Source organism: Carassius gibelio, chromosome B12 (assembly GCF_023724105.1).
Source record: "Carassius gibelio isolate Cgi1373 ecotype wild population from Czech Republic chromosome B12, carGib1.2-hapl.c, whole genome shotgun sequence".
In the NCBI taxonomy this organism is placed as follows: domain Eukaryota; kingdom Metazoa; phylum Chordata; class Actinopteri; order Cypriniformes; family Cyprinidae; genus Carassius; species Carassius gibelio.
In genome coordinates this window covers 17,404,633-17,427,587 of record NC_068407.1, presented here as the reverse complement: position 1 = coordinate 17,427,587, position 22,955 = coordinate 17,404,633, and the positions used below count along the sequence as shown (strand labels likewise).

Sequence of the window (22,955 nt, the reverse complement as noted above, 5' to 3'; positions counted from 1 at the left end):
ATTTCATCTGAACAGATTTGGAGAAATGTAGCAATACATCATTTGCTCACCAATGGATCCTCTGCAGTGAATGGGTGCCGTCAGAATTAGAGCACAAACAGTTGATAAAAACACCACAATTAATCCACACCACCCCAGTTCATCAATTAACGTATTTTAAAGTAAAATGCTGCGTATTTTTAATAAACAAATCAGCTGTTAAGACTCTAATTCTGATGGCACCCATTCACTGCTGCATCCATTGATGAGCAGGTGATGTAATGCTGAATTGTTCTGATTAAGAAAAAAACTCTCATTCATCTTAGACCACCTAAGAGTCTGTAAATTTGCAGCAGATTTCATTTCTGAACTATTCCTTTACATGTACAGAAAATGTCTTTTGTTGAAATTATGTTTTTGGTTTATTGTCTCATATTACCTGTAGGTCTGCTGGGACCTCCGACAGTCTCCATGACAGGACCCTCCACCAACTCCCTTCTAAATGCTCTCAACAGCTCCATCAGCCCATTACAGACATCCACCTCTGGAACACCCAGCCCCAATCTCTGGCCCAATTCACTGGCCAGTCCTGCCAGCACTCCAGGTAAGACTGGCAGACATCCTAGACTTACACACTCCGTATGGATTCTACGTACCATATGTTTACACTTTAGTTCACACTTGAGTTATATTGAAATAAAATAAAACTTGAACTTGAAAGTGATTATTTAGGTCTCAGTCCACTTTACATTCACATTGTTGTTATTTAGAACCCAGTCTATTTGATTTGATTTTATTGTATTTTATTTAGAAGATAGTCCATTATTATATTATATTATATTATATTATATTATATTATATTATATTATATTATATTATGTCATTTTATTATACAATAGTAAGATACATCTTTTAAAGCAAACTGGATAATTGTTTTTTTTTTCTTAGGTTTCTCCTCACACTTGATGATCCACCCAGCCACCCAGGCCACTCTAACTAGCATCTTGCTGTCAGGGGTGCCAGGCTACACCCAGAACACTCCATCCCCTCCACCTGGTCTCGCCCCCATAGACGCCCAAGTCAACGTAGTATCAGACTGCAGTAAAGCCGTGTCCCCTCTTAGTAGCAAAGTGAGACTTCTTTCACCATCATGAGATGATATATAGTTATGCTAAAAAGCAGTCCTGTATATCTCTCATAGTTAGTCTTCTTTGACTTTCCTTGACCGGAATATTGTGTGCATGTGTGTTGTGTAGCAGCCCAGCACCATGTACAGCAGAATGTCTGCAGCGTCTCTGGCAGATAAAGTTCTGACCGCGGTTCATGGCGACTCTGTGCAGGAAGCCAGTCCCCACTGCCCCTCTGAACCGCTGTCCAGCAAGTCCAGCCAAGACCAAGGTCTGCATTACCCACAGCTCCTCATTATGTACTCAATACAAGGCATATTACATTTTTCTGCACTGCAAAAGACATTTAGCTTTTATCTTAGTAAAAATATCCATAATGTAATATAGATAAAAGTTTGCTAGTGGGATCAGAGAAATAAACTCATTGTAAAACATTAATATTAATTTTAATGTATATGGTTGGTATACATATACATACTACCAAGACTTTGGTTCCTTTGTTTAAATAAAAAAAAAAAATAATAATAATAACCCTTTTATTCAGCAAGGCACATCAAATGGATAAAAAGTGACAGTAAAGACATACATAATGTTACAAAAATTTGAAATAAACAAAATAAATATCATTTTGAGATTTATATTCATCAAAGAATTCTATGTTTAAAATTCACAATCTATAAATCAGCAAAACTGTTTTCAATATTGATATAAGAAATGTTTTTGAGCACCAGAATGATTTCTGAAGGATCATGTGACAACAAAAACATTTAGAAAAATTAAGTATATATTAAAAAAATTAGGTAAAACAGAAAACTTTTTTTTTAAACTGTACTAATAATATTTCACAATATTATTGGTTTTAATATATTTGTAATCAAATAAATTCACCCTTTAAAAATTCAAAATCTTACTCAAAACTTTTGAACTTCTACAGTCTAAAGCATGTTGTTGTTTTTTACCTATTACACTCAGTCAACTGTGATGGCATATTCACCAAGACTGATCCCTGGCGTATGTCAGAATTGAGTAATTTTATCTGGTAAATGCCAGCTTTATTTATACTGCAGTGTAAGCCATGTGAATCAACATTTCATGCATGCCACTTTCCAAGGCTACATTAATTGAAGGATATATTATACTCTCCTTTATTCGAGCCTGATGCAACCAGTGACATTCACCGCTGAATTATGTCAACCTTTTGATTAGCACTTGAAACAAACTCCTCGACCTTCTCTAGATTGAAAGCGAGAATTTATGGACGTTGGTCAGTCTAATTATGGATAAATATAAACTCCGTTCCAAATGATTATACCTTTCCTTCCTGCTCCCTGAATGGGGCATCTGTGGAAACACAAGGCCAAGGTTTTCCGTGCTCCAGCATTGTTAAAGCTATTTGAGTTGGCCTAACATCCATTTAGTCAGTCTGTTTTTGCTTTCAGATGAGGCGAAGTCAATTCAATCTCGTTATTCCTTAAAAGCAGCGAGGGTAAATGGCGTGTTAGATCCCCTGATGCTGAGTGCTGCAGGAATACAATCTCAAACCTCTCAACTGAAACGTTCAATATGGGGGCTTGTGGAAAGAATAACACCGTTTCGTCTCTGTGCGTGTTTCAGGATCGGATACGTTTGTGGAGGTGGGCATGCCTCGAAGCCCCTCTCACTCGGGGAACAGTAATGAACTGAAGCAGATGTTGGCGTCTTGTAAGACGACGTCAGGAAAGAGGCAAGCCCTGGAGCTGCTACAAGGCACCAAGAACTCTCTCCTACAGTATGTTCACATGCACAATCACTCAGCAGTCAATCACAGTCAGCGTTAGAGTTAGCCACTGATGCAGCTTTTATTTATCTGTTCTTTTATCCATGTAGCTCAGACTGTCTGTTGTCAGACTCGGACTCCAGCGCCTCAGAGAGTCCGGTGGCTGATAAACGCGCTCCAGGCAGTGAAAGAGCAGCCGAACGGGCCGCTCAGCAGAATTCAGACAGAATCCGACTGCCGCCCCAATCCTCCTTCTCCAGCATGCAGGTAATGAGCCCAAACTCTTTACAAGAGAGAACGTGCTGCCCTTAGTTACAAACCCTGCTAGTAAGTTTTGTAAAGCATTTCCTTTACTCTTTACTAAACAATCTAAAAAGGGTAATATTTTATGTGTTTGAGGTCTGGGATGTGTGACCCATCCTCAGAATTCGTGCTCTGCTTTTAACCCATCCAAAGTGCACACACACAGCAGTGAACACACACACATACTGTGAACACACACCCGGAGCAGTGGCCAGCCATTTATGCTGCGGCGCCCGGGGAGCAGTTGGGGGTTCGGTGCCTTGCTTAAGGACACCTAAGTCGTGGTATTGAAGGTGGAGAGAGAACTGTACATGCACCCACCCACAATTCCTCCCGGCCTGAGACTCGAACTCACAACCGTTCGATTGCGAGACCGACTCTCTAATCAGTAGGCCGCGACTTCCCATAATCAGCCAATATTTTCTTAAATAGCCTGTAAAGCAATTCATCTTTTATAATGTGGGATTTGGACCAAATATATTCAATACTGATTTCTGTAAAAAAAAAAAAAAAAAAGTTTTTTTGTGTGTGTGTGTGAAAAATTTCAGTTTTGGACATACAAGGTAGTAAAAAAAAAAAAAAATTTAAATTCTATGTGGAGCATGCCCCCGGTTCTCACATTTTGTATTCCCCTTACCTGTTTGCATTTGTTTGCTGAGAAATAATTCAGAAATGGCTAGTAATTATTATCTGTTATTTATAATGGTTCTTATTCTTGTCAATGCTGAAAGCAATGATACTTTTTATTCAGGATTCTCCAGTTCATTAAGTTCTAAGCATAATATTAATCTGAAATAGTCATCTTTTGTAACATTATAAATGAGTGCTATACATAGTATTTGTGTGTGTGCTGTGTATGTTTGTTAATTATATATAAATACACACACATGCATTTACATATTTGAGAAAAATGTTACATTTATATATAAATTATATTTATATATTATATAAACTATATGAATATAAATATATGCAATTTAAATATTTTAAAAACACATTCTGTATGTGTCTTTATATATACATAATAAATATACACAGTACGCACACATATATTATGTAAACAATTATTTTTTTTGGATGTGATTAATTGCAATTAATCGTTTGACTATTAAAAATATATTTACTGTACTTTTGATGAATTGAATGCATTCTTGTGAATTACTAATCTTACTTATACCAAACGCTTGAATGGTAGTGTTAAAATGTGATTTTTTAAAGTTTTTCTTTTACTGTTTTAATAAGAAATCTTTCTTAAGCAGCCAATCAGCATATTAGAATGATTTCTGAAGAATCATGTGACCCTGAAGGCTGGAGTAATGATGCTGAAAATTCAGCTTCACATTAAAGGAATTACATTCTAAAATATAATCAAATCATATATAATTTCAAAATATTATAGTTTTCAATGTAATAAATGCAGCCTTGTTAAAGATAAGAGACTTCTTAAAAAATAATAATAATAATAATAATCTTGATTATTCCAAACTTTTGACGGGGTCTGTGTTGTGATCTCATGCCCTGCCTCTTAATACAATGCCGTGTTTTCTGAAATGACAGAAAGTCGGTACTTTTCGGTTTGCCACGGTCTGTTAAATGGTTTTGACAGAATGAGGCAGTGTTTACAGTTTGCCTTTCTCGTTCTATAAACCAAACTGACAGGAGAAATGAGGGACATAATTCTTAAATCCTTTCCAACAGCCTAAACATTCTTTGCTTTCTCTCTGTTCACCTCTACAGGCGTTCGACTACGAGCAAAAGAAGTTACTGGCAACCAAAGGTATGTGCTTGACAAATCAAATCACAGTTAAATCTATAAACCGAGCCTTAAAGAGTGTCTCCCACCCATCTATATTGTTAAAAACAATTCTGCTGGTAGGCTGCTGGGGGAATTGGAAACTAGTTGTGTTTAGTCTAGTGTGCCTGCAGTGAACAAAGCAGGACTACAGTGTCCTCACAGGCTGAATGTCTGGCAGTGAGTCGGGTGTCATTAAAGCCCTGTTTCACATTTACGGTAAATACGCTCTACCTCATAAAGCTTCTCCACACCTCATGTCCTGTGTCCAGCGTTCTTGCTGTAAACTATGGACCTGAGAATGAGGAATGTACCCAGTGGTAACTTCTTAACACTGTTCTTCTTGCCCGCACACTGTAAACAATTATTATTTTGGTTAATTATTTATGTTGGAACTGTATGGAAATGTGGCACACACCGCTTTATTGTAAAACTTTAGAGTTTTAACCGATTTAGCACAGTGCAAGGGAATCTGGCAAGAAAAAAATTCTTGATCAATTAATTAGAATTCCTGATTCCTACATCACACACCAGGAACATTCACATTATTGAATACCACCCAGGTCACGGTTTGCCAAACATTGCCAGAAACAAAGTTTATTTTGTGAGTATATTAAACTCTTTTAGAACTATTTAAATATTTTGTGTTATATTACTTCACATTCCTCCTACAAAATTCTCCATATTGTAAAAATCATCAAATCAGTATTGTAATGTGTAAAAATTATTATATATTATTGAAATGAATAATTAAATAACAGAAATATATATTTTTTTTATTATTAATATAATAAATAGTTATGCAGATTTCTGGTAAAGTACTAAATTTTACACCATGATTTATATATATATATATATATATATATATATATATATATATATATATATATATATATATATATATATATATATATATATATATATATATATATAATTATAATTATAATTATACATTTTTTGTGCATAGAGTAATATTATTATATTGGTATATATTATTATTTTTATTATTTAATTTTAATATAAAAATATAAAATAAATGTTAGTTTTTTTTTTTTTTTTACAAAAAAGGGACAGTGTATATTAATCAACATTCATGAAAGTACTGTAAATGCACCCAAATTATCCCAAAGGCTAGTTTTCATTGGTAGTGCCTTTGCCAGATGTTATTAGGCCAGAAAACTAGTGAAAGAAAAGAAACAAAATAGAAAAACAATAGAAACGAAATTCAACCAAAAATCATACATGATTCTCTAAAATTTAGTTAAACAACAAATTATACAAAATAACAGATTAAAAAATAGAGATAAAGATAAAGATGCTCTGAATGAAAAAAACAGCTTGACCAAACAAGATTTTTATATGTGGAATTATGCAATGAGTTAATAAAATATAATGCCATGTAATTATTATAATTTATTTTTTTAATACATCATCATCATCTGTTTCTATATTCAGCCATGTTAAAGAAGCCAGTGGTGACGGAGGTCCGAACCCCTACTAACACGTGGAGCGGTCTGGGCTTCTCAAAGTCTATGCCTGCAGAAACCATTAAGGAGTTGCGCCGGGCAAACCATGTGTCTTATAAACCTACCATGTCAACTACATATGAGGTAAAAGCACACCAAGCAAAAGGGCTAAGCACCTCTCTCCTATGAATTGCTGTACACTGATAGTAGTTCATTTGGTGCATTCAGTGTGTACAGAACCATATATTGCTGTGTTCTCACTGGTGATGACTAGCTCTATTATTATTTTGTACTGATGCATCACTGTGGGTTTTTAGTGGAATAAACTTGATATGATTTGTGTTTTATAAGGGGTCGCCTCTAGCCCTGTCCCGCTCCAACAGTAGAGAGGGGGTGGCGAGTGGCAGTGACTCGGATAACTGGAGGGAAAGGAATGGGAGCGGGCTCCCAGGACACAGTGACTTCCCCTCTCCCATCAGCCCCAAAAGGAAGCAGAACAAAACAGGTGTGCTCTTCAGTCAGAATGACTGAGCTCTGTGATTTTTTTTGTTTTTGTTTTAGTTTTTTTGTGACATGAATTCAAAGACATGTTTTAATTACTAATAGTTAAATATCTCAATTACAAAATATCTAGTGATATTGAAGGTCATTTAAAAGATCATTTAACTTCACAAGTGAAAGAATTGAGACGATACATGGCAACTCTGTTAACAAGCACTAATACTGCTCCTCAAGCAAACTACACAAGGAGATCTAACTAGCTAACACTTCCGAGTTCAATATATTTTGAGGTTCGAATGATAACCTCAGTTAGCATCCAGTCATTTTAACACTGTAAATCACATTTTATCATGTTCTTACAAAAGTGTACTTACTACAAAAATATTATACTTTAAAGGATATGCAATCTGAATGTAATGATTTTGGACACTTAGTTGCATTTCATTTGCAGTTACAGTAAAGGAAAATGTATTATAGTTTACATTTTTAATAAATGCAGTTAGTTGTATGTTTTTGACTTAACTAGGACTTAAGTACATCATTATATGTTATAATTACCTTTATTGACTTTGAAATATAGTTATATTGACAAATCTACTGACAAGCATTTACTGTATGGTACTGTAAACTATGATTTAATGTTAATGTTCTTTTGAATCCTGGATAAATGTGAAAATATGTCTACTTTAAATGTAATATAACACACTTCAGTTCAAAATTAAAGTGCACTTAAATTAGTCAAAATCAAGCTTTCATATACTTTTTATGTTACACATTAAAAAAAAAAAAAAGTACTTGTTTAAAGCATAAAAAAATTACGACAAACTGTGATTTTAGAATGTACCTAAAAAGTAAACTTTTAATTTGACATGAATATAAAAGTGCTCTTTTTAAAAGTTTATGTGTGTTCTGCTCTCTTTAGTGCTTGGTGTTTTTATTTCATCTAAATATGTATTATCAGCAAGAGCAGTTTATATATATATATATATATATATATATATATATATATATATATATATATATATATAAAACAAAGTGATATACACTTGTAATATACATGACATAAAAAAAAAAAAAAACATTTTTTAAATATATATATAATTTTTTTTTTAATGTCATGTATATTACAAGTGTATATCACTTTGTTTTTCACAAGACTATGAATGCAGTTTGGCCAAAACAACATATCTGCAAAGCCTTAAAGTGCTGATTGATAACCAGGGAGACGCTTAACCATGATTTGATGTATTTTGGATTAGAACACTACCTAAGCAGCAGCAACTACATGGACTGCATCTCGTCAGTGACGGGAACTAACGGCTGTAATCTCAACACATCGTTCAAAGGATCAGATCTGCCTGAGCTCTTCAGTAAACTTGGCCTCGGCAAATATACAGACGTCTTCCAACAGCAGGAGGTACAGACGGAGCTGCCGATATCTTCTCTATCAGTGTTCTCGTTTGAGATGAGAACATTTAAATGAGCTCTAGATGATTTCTGCCACGGGGAGGTTGTTTTTATGTCTTGGGGCTATTAGCGCTTAGTCTGTTTTAGCTGCGCAAAGTGCACGGAACTCATGTTGGAAATGCACTTTAAATCAGTCTTTGGCTAAATAGGCTTTTATGAAGCAACATGAAATACTGGAGCGAACATTTTTTGAATGGCTTGACAAGTTGTCAAGCTTGAAAATTTCTGCACATAATGAGTGTGAACAATTTGGATGTATATTTTCCATTTCATATATATATGCATTGGATTTCATGACAGTCAGGTCTGTAATAATACTGAATGACCAACTCCAATTTATTGGGTTCTAATAAAATAAATACTCAATGTGGTAACAAAGAGATGACTTAATATTATGTGGAGCCACAGCTCTGTTACGCAGCAGAAACACTGTCAGTGTGACAGCTCTATCTGGCTTGCATGTATGCTGTCAAACTGGCCCGAGGTTACAATGACGCAACTTCCAGCACAGAACTGAAACCCTCAGAATAGCCAAAAAGATCTGCAATTCACACATTATGCCAAGTCCTTTATTTCAAGATGCCAGAGTTAACATTGAGGAGTCCAGAATTTGGTTCTGGCTTTTATCTTATAAACATATCATCCGAAAGTTAGAAAGAGCGCTGTGGTGCAGTGGTCAGTGCACATGCACTTAGACACAGGTTTGATTTTGCACTGTTCTACCATTCTCCCTCTTTCTCCCTACATCTCATTTTTTCTGAAAGTCCAAGCTAAAAATACAGTTTGTGTCTGTTTCTCAGATTGACCTTCAGACGTTCCTCACGCTGACCGATCAGGACCTGAAAGAGCTCGGCATCACTACATTTGGAGCCCGCAGGAAAATGCTGCTGGCCATTTCAGGTCAGTTCCCTTCCGAACACACAACTGGGGCTGGCACAGTAGCATTACCAGCAACAGTTCACAATTCTTTATACCTTTCTCGATTCCATTGCAATCAATCAGTGAGTGCAGTCAATCGATTAAAAAAAATATCCATTTATTGCTGTCTATTACCATGAATTATAAATTGTCCAATATCGCCAGTTTCAAAACTCTTACTGACGCTTCTAAATAGATTTTATTCAATTTTGGGGGGGTAAATAGAGAGACAATATAGCCATTAAATTATAGTAAGATTTGTGCCATCATTTAATAGAACTTAACTGTTACAGAGTGTTAAAAACTTTTAAGTGAACTTAAAACAATGTTCACATAAACCCATTATAATAAATGTCACATTTATTATTGACTTTAATATAGTACAGTATGTAATATGAATATTGTGATGCTTCTGTTGATATCATCTGTTTTTCTCACTATTTTTATTTTCTGAATTCATTTTCATAAGAAAATTAATAATTAAAACTATCTGGATCAATATTTTTATGCGAGCATCACAAGTATTTACACTTATTTCTGCAATTGCACCTGCAGGTCTTCATCATTGCGACATTATTATGCCCTCAAGTTAACAAATAACAATACAGCATGTACTGTATTTTTAGGTATATCTCTATTTATTTATTTTTCAAATAAAGTCAGTAATTAAAGAAGTCAATCAATGTATTCACTTTTTTATTGAAATTGTTTTTTTTTTTATTAATATTAATGGCAATAATAGACAGGCAGCAAGTCTGTTGGGTTGATTGTAATACACAGATCAGATTTTTGTTTTTTTTGTTTTTGTATATTCACCATACTATAATGTTTGCAGTAATACCAAGAAGTTCATTTGACTGTTCATGCACACAGCTGCATTACCGTGAGCACTCATACATATGTGATTATTGGAAAACAGCCACTTGTTGTTCAATATTTACTGCAGAAAGACCGGTCTTGATACATTTCTTAAGAAAGTTTAGTATCAACTTAATACCAATCAACACAACAATAACCATGATGGAAGATGGACACAACATGCCATGCAAGATTTTCATTTTTAATAGCCTTGAGTAATTTGGACAGCTGCAGGGTTTTGGGATTATGATTATGATTTATTGAGGTGTCAGAGATGAAATTGGATTTGGCTTTCCACTTACGTAACCAGCAATGGTTGACTGCCTGTCCACATCCAAGCATGACAGCAAGTGGAAGTGACAAGCTTGGCCATTTCGAACATCTGCGATATATTTTGACCACCCACTGCTCAATAACCACAATGACTTCCTGAAATCTGGCAAGGATATTTACTAAAACAAAAGCATTGTTCCTGTTTTATCAGCCCTGTGGCTTGAGAATAAAACACAATGCCTGAGATTGAGCCGTTAAAAATTAAATTGTGGTGCAGATGGGATACTAAAGTGTAGAGGTACGAGGAAGACAGGAAATGACTGCAGGCCTGTGTTTATTTCTCTGACTGACCTCGGACACAATTTACTGTAATATGGGCTGATGCAAGCTTGGTCCCAGTGAGAGAAATGTCCTGCCTTTTGTCCTCTACAGCAGGAAAATGGAACGTTGGCACTGTCAAGCCCACTTACATAAATGAGATCTGCCATCTAGAAATCATAATGCAAAGACCGAGCTGTCAAAAATAAATAAATAAATAACTAGTGGGCTGTCAACACTGGCAGCATTTTAAGGTTGTAAACAATTTTTAAAGCACACTGCAGGAGAATGCCAGAAGCTAAATCCAAACAAACCAAAAGAAAAATGTTGTTTGGAAATGTATTATTCATTCTTTGCTGAAAAGTATTTAGAAAAATAAGATATATATTTTATTATTTATTGCTGTTTTGCAGAATATTTGAGTGTAAATCTGTATGTATAACTACTAATGTATTTCATGTTGTAGAACATGAAAATAACTTGAGCTTCAAAATATCCACTGATTTCGGGAAGATGGAACTGCTAACTTGACAAAAATGCTATCTTGTTTTCAGGTTTCCAAATCAATATTAAATATTTGGTAGAATATTTTTTTATATTTTTAAAACCTTGTTATTTGCAATATGGCTAAAAGATCTGTCACTACTCCAGTTTTCTGTGATATTAACATGCATGTATGCAGTATAAACTATGAATATTTAAGTCCTCTTTTTGTTTTGACAGAGCTGAACAAGAACCGAAGGAAGCTCTTTGAGCCGCCCAACATCCGCTCCTCATTCCTGGAAGGGGGTGCCAGCGGTCGACTGCCACGTCAGTTCCACACAGACATTGTCAGTGTGAGCGGGCGCTGGTGATCCCATGCCAGTGCGCCAATGGACAGCCTGAAACTGCACAAATTCCCATTCCCAACTCCAACCTGATATCCAGTACTGGACCAAAACCCGGACCTTCTGAAACTGTGCCAAATAAACAAAGTCTATGGATCAGAGGCTAAGGGTCAAAGAACTGTCGAATATTATATGCAGTATGGTACATTACGCAATATGGTACTCATGTTACAATGAAGGATCATTGGAGCTCCTGCACTGTGCTTGTATATGGAGCAGGCAGATTGTATTTATATGCTTGTCTTAGGCTTCGACACACTAATTCTTTGCACTTTAAAAAATGCGAAATATTTTGTCCATGGACAGATTCGCCTGACTAGATGCGCCTGGATTTTATTTAAAGCACTTAAATGGATATCAAGCCAAAGTGTTCCGCACCAATTATCCATAAGGGAAGCTTATCTCATCCCACGGCTGAATTACAGTGAAATCACCAGCCTGTTGTTATTACTTCTGGATCTTAGTCAGAGTAGACAGCATATTGCATTTGACAGAAATGAGATGGAGTGTATGTCCATGCCTCACTTGCTTGTTTTCATTCATGTCAAATTAAAATGGTCTACCCTGACTGAATTCCACAGTACATTGTATATATAGTATTACTAAACCTATAAATAGTTTACTTTTAAAGGGAAAATGAAAAATCTAAATACTTTTAGTGTATGACTTTAGTTCTTCTATGGAACTCAAAAGAAGATACTTCAAAGAATGTTTCAACTGTTTTTGTCCATACAGTGAAAGTCAATTGAGTGCATTAACTGGTTCCAGAAGTATTTTTGCCATTAATTATTTTTCCCAGAAGGATTATGTAGAAGAAAATGTAAAAAAAGAAAAAAAAAAGAAAAAGAAAACTTATTTTAAAGTGTTAAAAGCTAGGAACCATTTTTTTTTTTTTTTTACAGATTTATTAACAGGTAATTTCTACTGTTTTTTTTTTTTTTTTTTTTGAGTTGAAAATACAGCTGAAATCAGCATTTACTGGGGTTTAATCACTTTAAAGAATTTGAACACATATAAAATAATTATATGTATTATTATTTAGTAACCACCTAAATCAATTATTTAAAAGAGCATTTCTGGTAATTCCAGGTCAGTTACCATAGAAATGTGATTTATGGCTGTTATAGCATTGTATTGTAGTCCAATATCCATAAAAGTTTGCATGCCTCTTTAGTAGGGGTGTAACGGTACCCAAAAATCACGGTTCGGTACGTACTTCGGTTTTAAAGTCACTGTTCGGTTCATTTTCGGTACAGTAAGGGAAAGAAATGCAAACATTAAACTGCAGGTTGTTTATTACTATAAACTTGTTTTTTTTACAATTTGTTTACACTTAAAAAAAAATACTTTTTAATAAAATATATATAAAATTTAAAAAGAATAAGAAATAAAATACTGCTGCAAAGTTCTCCACTAAATAAAATACTCTCAGTCTCAAAACAATATCATATAATAAAATATAATGAAAAATATAAATAAATAATTACAGTGCAGCATTACCAATCCCAGCTTGTATGCCTGTTGTATGCCATATTTAAAAAATATATATCACTTTTCCAGCATCAACAGTTTCAGTTTTAAGACCTGCTCAGATGTCATTATTGCGTTGGACCGATCGGAATTAAGAGCAAAGGTCTGTTTAAATGCCGACGGGAGCTGCGTTTGAATTATGGTTGTTTTTTTTCCTAGATGTAGTGATGCCTGTAGTTTCCTCTCGTGATGCCTTTTCAAACCTTAGGCCGGTGACAAACTGGCATATTGCACCTGTCAAACATAGTCTATCTTGCCTAGGCTTTATATTTATGCTCAACATGAAGTATAGATATTGTTGTCATGCAGCAGAAACGCCACGCTCGTCACTCACGCCACGCAGCCAGTGCGTCACCGGCCTCAGAATCAGCTGCAGGGAGGGATTTGCGCTGAACGCGGAGACTTCCGCAACTTAATATTTTCGTTTGGAAACAGGAAAACGTGCCTACGTTCCGCGTACAAAATATTGCATTTGGTCATTCGGTACACATGTGCACCGTACCGAAAGCCCTGTACCGAAACGGTCCGGTACGAATACACGTACCGTTACACCCCTACTCTTTAGTATTATATGCTGCATGGGCTCACCTAATTTCAGAAAGTTCTGAGTTTTTGTTCAGGAATTGTAGGCTTCTAGGTATATTTGGCCACGTTCATATTGTAATGACCCTGTTATAGTTAACATTTTAAATCTTTTTGATAATTATTGTCCCTAGAGAGTCCAGAGAATTGTACTGCAGTGGTTTTGTTGAGATTGAGTAAAAACCTAGGACAAGTTTGTAAAAGTAGGTTTTTAAAATAATCTTGAATAATTAATGAACGATTTGATTGACAGTTGTGGTTCTTGAGGAAAAGTTGTTCAGAATGAGGAGATCTAACATATGATACGAATATTGTGTGTGGGGGTAAAACGCTCCATGATTTTGTCATTAATCACTCACCCCCATGTCGTTCCACACCTGTAAAAGCTTAGTTCGTCTTCGGAACACAATTATATTTTGGATGAAATCCGGGAGGCTTGTGACTGTCCCATTGACTGCCAAGTAAATTATACTGTCAAGGTGCAGAAAATTATGAAAGACATCGTCAGAATATGTCTTTCATAATTTTTTGGACCCTGACAATATAATTTACTTGGCAGTCAATAGGACGGACACAAGCCTCTCGGTTTTCATCCAGAATATCTTAAATTGTGTTCTGAAGACAAACAAAGCTTTAACAGGTTTGGAATGACATGGTAAGTGATTAATGAAAAAAAAAAATTGGGGTGGAGTAATCCTTTAATTCTTAATTCTCTTGCACTCTTTAGGGTTTAAAACAACATTTGACCCTACTGACTTTCAAAGTATGGACAAAATATTGTTTTTCACAGTAGAAGGAAAGTTATGCAGAATTATAATTTTTGGATAACCTATTGATTTAACTGTTAGTTTTAGAGCTTAATGTCAGCCTGTCAGTAGCAGCTTTCTCAATAGCATCTCAGTTTAGCCACTGACAGAATTGCTCTCTTTCAACCACCTTCCTGAACGCCACAGACCGCAAATCTTCACAGGCCTCACTCCCCAAACCAAGCTTTTTGTGAAGCCTTGGAATTCCTTTCAGACCCATTCACGGCTTAATCCATGGCTTTTCTCCTGCACGCGACCAAAGTCTGTGCTGCTTTCTTCAGCTCTAGTCTTCCTACGCCCTCTAAAGTGCTTCGTTTGCTTCTCTCTTCTTCATCTTCTCTCATCAATCAAACGCTCGTCGTATTTTTCCGATATTTCCCAAAGCTAGTTTTTTCGATTCTGTCTATATCTAAAGCTGTGAATGTTGCCAGATGTACTCCGAAGGATTGAAACCACCAAGTGCCTTTTGCCTTGCACTGACAACTCTTCCAAAGTAATCAAAGACTATCGATCTCTCAAAGGTACAAATGTTTTACTAGGAAGTACCACTTACAAGTAACCTTGCAGTGCATTGCTTTATCTTTACATGTACGGTATATATTTAGTATTTTCATTTAGCTCTTGAGTACGTTGAAATTGTACCTCACGTGATAGAGTTTCCGTTGTGTGTATTGTCTTATTATGAGTGTTTATAGACTTTTTAGCAGTTTGCTTTGATAATTTGATAATCAATCAATTTGTGTAATGGTTTGTAATGTTTGTTTTTTAATCAGACTGAGATGGCAAATGAGTGAAACGATAGCTCTTGGTGTTGCCTAAAAATATTGATAGTGATAATAAACTGCAACAGACTATGCAAAGAATCACTTTGCCATTTTAGGTTTAAATGTTTCTGTTTAAGCACTATACTGTACGCTTTTATTGGTTGGAGTTTTATAGACTTTGTTTTCAGTAAATTGCTTGATACTGTATATCTTAGATTAGTGCCTTTTGTATGCATCAAATGCCACTTTAGTGAGAGACCAATTGTAATTAGTATGTAGAATTGTTTTGTTCTCTCCCTAAGAGGGAAAAATGACGTCTTAATATTCTGACATGGCCTTCACATGGCCAGCACATTTTTGAGTATTTTTGGTCAAAGTCAAATGCGTAACCTTTATGGGCACAAATGTACAGGGCAGTGAAGTAAAAACAGGACATTAAAGCACATTAACCAGTATTCTTCTTCCAAACACACATTAGCTGGCCAGTGCCTTGGAAATGACTTTTAAGATCTGTGAGATTGGCACAGATTTTGTAATATACTCCATTCTAATGTTCAGTGATGATACATTTGCCATAAATGTGGTATTGCCGAATGTTCCAACAAGTTGAAGGTATTACGAAAGAATAAAGCATATGCAAACCTTTTCCATCTTCTGTATCCTGCTACTGCTTTGTTTGTACAATGACATTTAAAGGCATAATTCACCCCAAAAAAGAACACTCTGTCATCATTTACAATCCCCCATATTGTTCCAAACATGTATGAGCTTATTCCTTCTGTTGAGCACAAAAGAAGATATGTTGGTAACCAAACAGTCGCTGGTAGTCACTGACCGAAAAAATACTATGGAAGTCAATGGCTGCTGTCAGCGGTTACCAAGCATTCCTAAAAATATCTACATTTGTGCTCAACAGAAGACATGAGGGTGAGTAAATTATGACGAAATGTTCATTTTTTGGGCCTCACATCTGGTTGGCTTTGTGTATTTAGAAATGCGTACTTGTTTCATATTGACTCATTTCCTTCATTAGTGACAATAGCATCTGGAAATGTCTGACTAAACTAGATGTAGTGGCAGTAGAGAGGAAAGACTAGCGTAAAATGTGCTTTAAGATGAACCGCACCCAGTAATAGCTTATGAGGCTCTGACTGATTACAATAGGTCACAAATATGTTTGTGATCTCAGTGAAAGCCTTTGCTTAAACACACACATGGACTTTTGGGAAAGGGATGTTCTTTTCATCTGTTTTTATGTCACAAGCAGATATGAATCTGTAAGGAACCGAACAAAGAAGTGTAGTCTGAAAACTGGGTGTAACCGTTTCGATATTTTACTAGATTGTGTTTTTTTCTGGATTATCTCTGTGCATACTGTAAGTCAGACCTGGACTGGAATGGGAACAGGACAGCTTGTGGCTGGAACGAGAGGAAATCATATTCATTTTTCTCTGGCAAGCTCACATTCCAGCTTTTGAATCTGGCCACGTTGTCTGGATCGTGGAGACAATGTGAAGAGAGTGTCCAAGGGTTATTGGGAGGATGAAATGTTGATTTCACTATAATAACATTTAATCACACAAAAATGAACTCTGAATCATCAAGACATCTTTTCAAAAACACATAAACAGGAAAGAATGGAAGTTATTTATTCATTTAGACAGACCGTGTGTACTTAAACTGGACCAAAATCCACCACCAAACCTTCATCTCAAAGGCCATCTTTTGTTCGTTTTTTTTTTCTTCAAATATTATATGATATATTATATTATATATTAAGAATATATGATTACTCTTTATTTTAAGGTGTCCTTGTTACAGTGTAATGATATATTTAAATATTTAGTAATATTAATAAACTAAATGTACTTACTATATGGTTAGGGTTAGGATTACTTGAATGTAATTATGCATAATTTATTGTTATTAGAATACAAAAGTACATGTAACGTGTAATAAGGACACCTTAAAATAAAGTGTTATCAAATAAATGAATTGTCGTTTTTACAGAATCAATTATGAACGTCATATATTCTCTATATTTCTGTAAGACGTTAATGAGCTTTGTGTTTATGCCTTTATCAATGCAAATGCATTACTGTAGTTTGTTCTCCAACAGGGGGCGCTAAGGCATGAATTTGATCAAATTGGACTGGTCCACCAATGTATTGCTTTATTAATTATCTGCGTCTGTCAGTAAGTTTTCCTTTTTGGTCAGTTAGTGTCAGATTTATATTTCAGTTCTGTCACATGAAAGCACTGATTAAAAACAGTAGCCCATTTGTACATGAGAATAATAGATTACCTCAGAGCAGCAATATTTTCATCATCTATTATACATGAATGAGATATACCAGGATCTCATCCATCACCTCACGTGCCTGGTGTGTTTTGCCTGTGTTTTGCATACTGTATGTGCTCATGCACCTTATTTGCCTTCAGCAGCCCTACTGCGTCCCTAACCAGCATAACAATCATTTGTATGTTAGATTTAAACATCAGTAGAGAACTGGACTGAAACATTTCACCTTGTCTGACACTGAACTTCATGCATTGACATGAAGACTGGGCCTATTAGGTGTCCTGATCTATTTATGGTATGTACAATCACTGTGAAATAATATCCCCCCCCCCCCCCTCCTCCTCCAAACCACTGTCTCTAATAGACACGCTCAAACCTGGACAAAACAGAATATGCTTTATTTTTATTTTCTTTCTTTCTTTAGCATTAAATCCTTGTCCTGATTAATTTTGCCACAGACAATGCAGACTTTAAATGCACACACTATAATCAATTGTGTGTTACTCTAGTCATTACAGCCCTTGGCAATACAAACAAATCATTTAAAGCTTTGTAAAATTAATTTTTTATGAAGGAAATGAAAAATCTACCATCAAATATACGTAATTCAAGTGGATTCAATTATATAGCGGAGTGGGGCTAGTTGAAGGAAAAAATATATAAAATAACAATAAAAAATAATACATTTTAAAAAAGAAAATTATTTAAAATTGATTTAAAAGGTTTAAAATTAATTTAAAACAGTTAAGAATAGAAATGATTATACATAAAATATAGTGCAATCAGTTCTGACATTGCACAGTGCACATTCAATAAATGCATAGCTAAACAGATGATTTTTTAGTCTGGATATAAATGTGAGTAATGTTTCAGCACATCTGTCCAAACTGCTGGCGAAATAATAACTAAAAGCAGAATGTTGACAAAATATTTAAAAAAATCATTCAATATGTTATTAGATTATTCTCTATTTCTACTCAAATTAGAAATAGTGATCATATATACTCTGAAGTGCAAAATGCTTGCTGGAAAACATAATTAATATATGAAATTCATGCCCGCTTGAGAGACTCCCAAACTATAAGAAATGCTAGGAAACTCTGATTAGATGATGCACTTAAAGAAAGGGCTGTAAAGGACGGCATGTTGTGTTTTGTTTGGAATTATAAATGACTGGGTCAGCTTAAGCAGTGTTGGATGCATTAAACCCCATAATTAAAAAATGAACCACAAACCCATGGCATATGTCAGTATGCTCTGAGAGCGTGGCCTGCGTGACTGTTCGTGCTAGCATGCTCCAGCAAAAGCCCTCAGCCCATTTACTGCTGTGTAACTGTACAGCAGGAAAGAGTAGGTCAGAAACACATGTGTATCCTCTGTCTGCGGCATCACAAATCCTCACTGCAGCACAGATTACCATTACAGCTCTGCCTCATAAAAATCCCTTCATCATATCAGCGTGAGTATGTGTGCGCACACCTCGCTTCAACATCTCTGATCATGAATACATTGCTGTAATACATCCAGGCTGTTTTGTTACTGTATCTGGCTCTGCCGCTCCATGTGGTTATTTCTTTCCTCTGCATAATAAAGTCTTACCATCTGCCTTCTTCCCCTCACATTTGGCAGTAGATGAAGATGCAGCATTGTGAATACTTTAGTCTTAACATGTGACCAGAAGCAAAACATTTGAATATAGGGCTGATAAAGATGATTGGTAGCCTGGGATCAGTGTGAAAGCGAACCCTGTAAAGCCTGACATATGAAATAATTATATAAAATCATTTTTTTAAACCTAGACATAATAATAATATTATTCATAATAATAATAATACATATAAAAATTGATATAGCCTGCTATTATAGCTGATGTAATATGATATAGTGATATACTGTATAGAGGACCTCATGAATGAGGATCATGAAATCCAACTGAATTTTATTCAAAGACTAAAACTGAGCAAATGTGCATTTTGGTGCAGTTGCTGATATTTATATGGCCAAAAAGTAAGATTAAATTATTACTGTATCTTTATAATATTATTACACATAACTTAATTAAAATGCATAAATATCAGTTGCCACTCTATACACTGTAAAAACAGTTCTGTAAAAAGTGTGCTGTGGTTGCCAGAATTTTACCATAAAAGTATGGTATCATCATTTTAAGTTCTGTATCTGTATCCTGTATATACAATTAAATTAAATGTCCATTACAAATGTCCAGTAGTAGGGGAACTTGCTGTTAACCAATTAATAGGTTTTTAATGAAGCATTTTTAAATCTTTACAGTGTATATTTCAGTAATATGTCTTAAAATTATATTTGAATGCTTAGAAAAACACTGCTGTACCAGGTGAGGTAATGAACAAGTTTACCATGTCAGAAAAGTTATATATATATATGGAGGTTGTTATAAGGTATTAGTTCAAACTAATTGCGCGCTTTGGACAAAAGTTTTTTTTACCTGTTAACAAGAAGCATTCTCACAACTAGGCACATGTAGTTTAAGAACGCAAAACGTTCTAATACTACATTTTTGTTAGCTGGGGTGAGGTAATAGTATTGTGCATTAAAAAAAATGTCATTGAAAATCTGCCTTGTTATCATAATTTGTGTGAAAAGTAATATAATTTGTTGGTGTTTTGCTACTACTGATGTTCATTTCAACTGGAAACTGTGGAGAATTGTATGTACTGTATAAGTACATTTTTTGTAGCGGCATATTTTTCCAATGATCCTGTGCTGCAACATCAGCAGCACGTCTACAACACAGAAAGCTGTGTTGTGTAATGTAAAATATTACTTTTTTCTGACTAATACAAATCTATTTCTGAAAATAAAATGTAGGCCTGTTTTCTTTTTTTTTTCTTTTTTTGGACAAACAGAGGCAAAGGTATATATGGAGGGATGCTTAGAGGGGGATGGGTTTGTAGGGTTTTCATAGGCTGCTTTAAAATGCTGGGGGAGGAGGATCCTACCAGCAGATTATTAATGGTTAGCAGGGTGGGGGTACTGGATTAGCTGCCCTCTCAGGGGTTTATGACAACTCTACTGTATCTCCAACCACTTTACATCACCACACACTGCTCCTGCTTCAGCTGGCACTAGAAATGCAAGTTAAGATGTGCTTTCTGTTTGATCTGAATGAAAAGCATCTATAGTGTGACCATTCAACCATGTGACTTTGGTTCATCCCGGCATGATATTGCACAGTCTATTGAACTACTTAATCATGTGCATAATTTATTTCATGCTTTATGGGCACAGTTAGAAATGTTAACATTTAAAAGCATTCCTTAATCTTGTGCTTTTAGGAAAAAATGCTCATATCTTTAATGTTGCCATCACAAGGTTAACACCAAAGGGCAAACTGCAAGACTGATAATACTGTTCTTATACTATAGGTACATATATAAGGATTTAGCACTTTGTTACAGAATGATTATTCAAATACAGTAAAGTCAAGGACAATTACAAGCAAATGGAATTAGAATAGAAATTATAGCAGCAAGCAGTGATTACCAGGGTTCAAGCACTTAAGGCATTTAAGCACATAAGGAAAAATACAGAACATATTATTTAGCTTGCCTGTAAACACCTAACTCAATGATAAAAAAAAAAAGAAAAAAAATTTTTTTTTGGGCAAATCCAGGTAATTTACTATAGAGATGTGATTTTCTTTTTCTTTTAACATTTATGACTGTTATAGAAACTGCTGTGGTCTGATCTCCTCAAAAATTGGCATGCTGGTTTAGAATCACCTGTCACATGTGCTCACCAGGTTTTGTGAAGTTTGGAGTTATCCTTTAGGCTTTATAGGATTTGGGGTTAATTTGGATAGCTTCCCATCATAACTTCCCAAATGGTAATTTTTAACATGTTTTGATAATTATAGACATAGAGTGTCCAGAGAATTATACTGCAGTGTTTTTTTTTTTTTCAGATTGAGAGAAAAACCTTGGACTAGTTTGCAAAAGTAGGTTGTTGTTGTTTTTTACATCTCAATCGTTTAACAAATTATTTGATTGACAGCAGTGGCTCTAGAGACATAGTTCCAGAATGGGGAATTTTATGATACAAATATCATGCATATATGCGAAAAACTGAGCAATTTACAATCGTTTACGCCCTTGAAAAATGCGATAATGCCCCCCATTGGCCGGTTTCTTTCACATTTCTCACAGACCTTTGGGGCCCACTGAGTGGCCCACTTGTTCCATTCTGCCTACATTAACCTAATAGGTGCTCAAACTTCATCAGCCAATGGCAGCCTTGTTTTTTTATGATACACAAAAGTCCTCATAGACACTTGTGGTACTTTGGACCAAGTGCAAACTGAAAAATGGTTGCGCAGTTATAGCCATTTTTATGTTTTTTCCCTCTTATAGCACCACCAAGTGGCCAAGCTTCACAATTTTTTACTGTTAGTTCAGATTGAGCTTTTACATAAGTGTTCTGAGTTTGGCAATGTCTCATTCTGTTCAGGAGTTATAGGTATTTTACTAAAAGTGTCCCTACCCCTTGGATGTTTGGAAATTTCCTAAACTGGTTTGGTTCCGATCAGGCGAAAAATCAAGGATTAGTTCCCAAAGTTTTTTTTTCTTTTCTTTTTTTTATCCAAAATACCTGAAAATTCCACCAAAATTTCACCAGCTCAACAATGACAATTTAGGAGTCATGAGCAATTCATACTTTTGATTGCCGTAGCACCGCCCTCAGGCCAATTGGGGCGAGCCTTGGTCACATTGACCTTTGGCCATTCTAACAATTACAATAGGGTTTCAGCTCTACAGTAGGTGCTTGAACCACTAATGAATAGAAATGAAAGTAGAAGTGCATCATTCTGAGGCAGAAGAATCATTGAGCTAAACTGAAGTCAGGGAGCATTTTAAACAAGTGTCTCAGACGCTCCCTGTCTTCCACTGGTTGGACAAACAAATATTCCTGCCCGAGACTTATGCCATCAGTTGAGCCAGTGTTGGTCAGGATGCTCAAACAGAGAGAAATATTTTGAAAGCACCAAAGACAGTGTTACACTTTTCAGATGAATCCACCTACAATTTACTGATAGCTTCCTCTGCATAATGAACTGAGATTACAAAGTAAAGTAGGGGATTTCAGAGAGGTTAGCAAAAGAAAGTTAGCTTTGAAAGCATAAGATTCCCCCCTCCCTGCACAATCACTCTCCAATGCCATGCCTCCTCTAAAACACATGAGTGCGAACATGCAGAGGCACACCAGTGACATGATGAGCGACAGTGCTGGTGGAGAGTTGAATGCAACACTGTCTGATTACCTCATGTGAGAAAACATCATAGTACAA

At 35.4% G+C, this 22,955-nt stretch overlaps 1 protein-coding gene across 1 annotated transcript in view; it reads left to right on the top strand.

Annotated features, from left to right (window-relative positions):
• LOC127969131 (protein bicaudal C homolog 1) overlaps positions 1–15,979 on the top strand; it is a 66,956-nt gene extending 50,977 nt beyond the window's left edge. The window contains exons 11-21 of the mRNA XM_052570842.1: positions 425–583; positions 928–1,109; positions 1,236–1,377; positions 2,721–2,874; positions 2,973–3,129; positions 4,903–4,942; positions 6,413–6,567; positions 6,775–6,928; positions 8,184–8,341; positions 9,192–9,291; positions 11,482–15,979. Of these exons, the coding sequence (XP_052426802.1) occupies positions 425–583; positions 928–1,109; positions 1,236–1,377; positions 2,721–2,874; positions 2,973–3,129; positions 4,903–4,942; positions 6,413–6,567; positions 6,775–6,928; positions 8,184–8,341; positions 9,192–9,291; positions 11,482–11,612 (1,532 nt within the window). The 3' untranslated portion in view covers positions 11,613–15,979. The remainder of the gene's footprint in view (positions 1–424; positions 584–927; positions 1,110–1,235; positions 1,378–2,720; positions 2,875–2,972; positions 3,130–4,902; positions 4,943–6,412; positions 6,568–6,774; positions 6,929–8,183; positions 8,342–9,191; positions 9,292–11,481) is intronic.
• Positions 15,980–22,955: the final 6,976 nt, after the last annotated feature.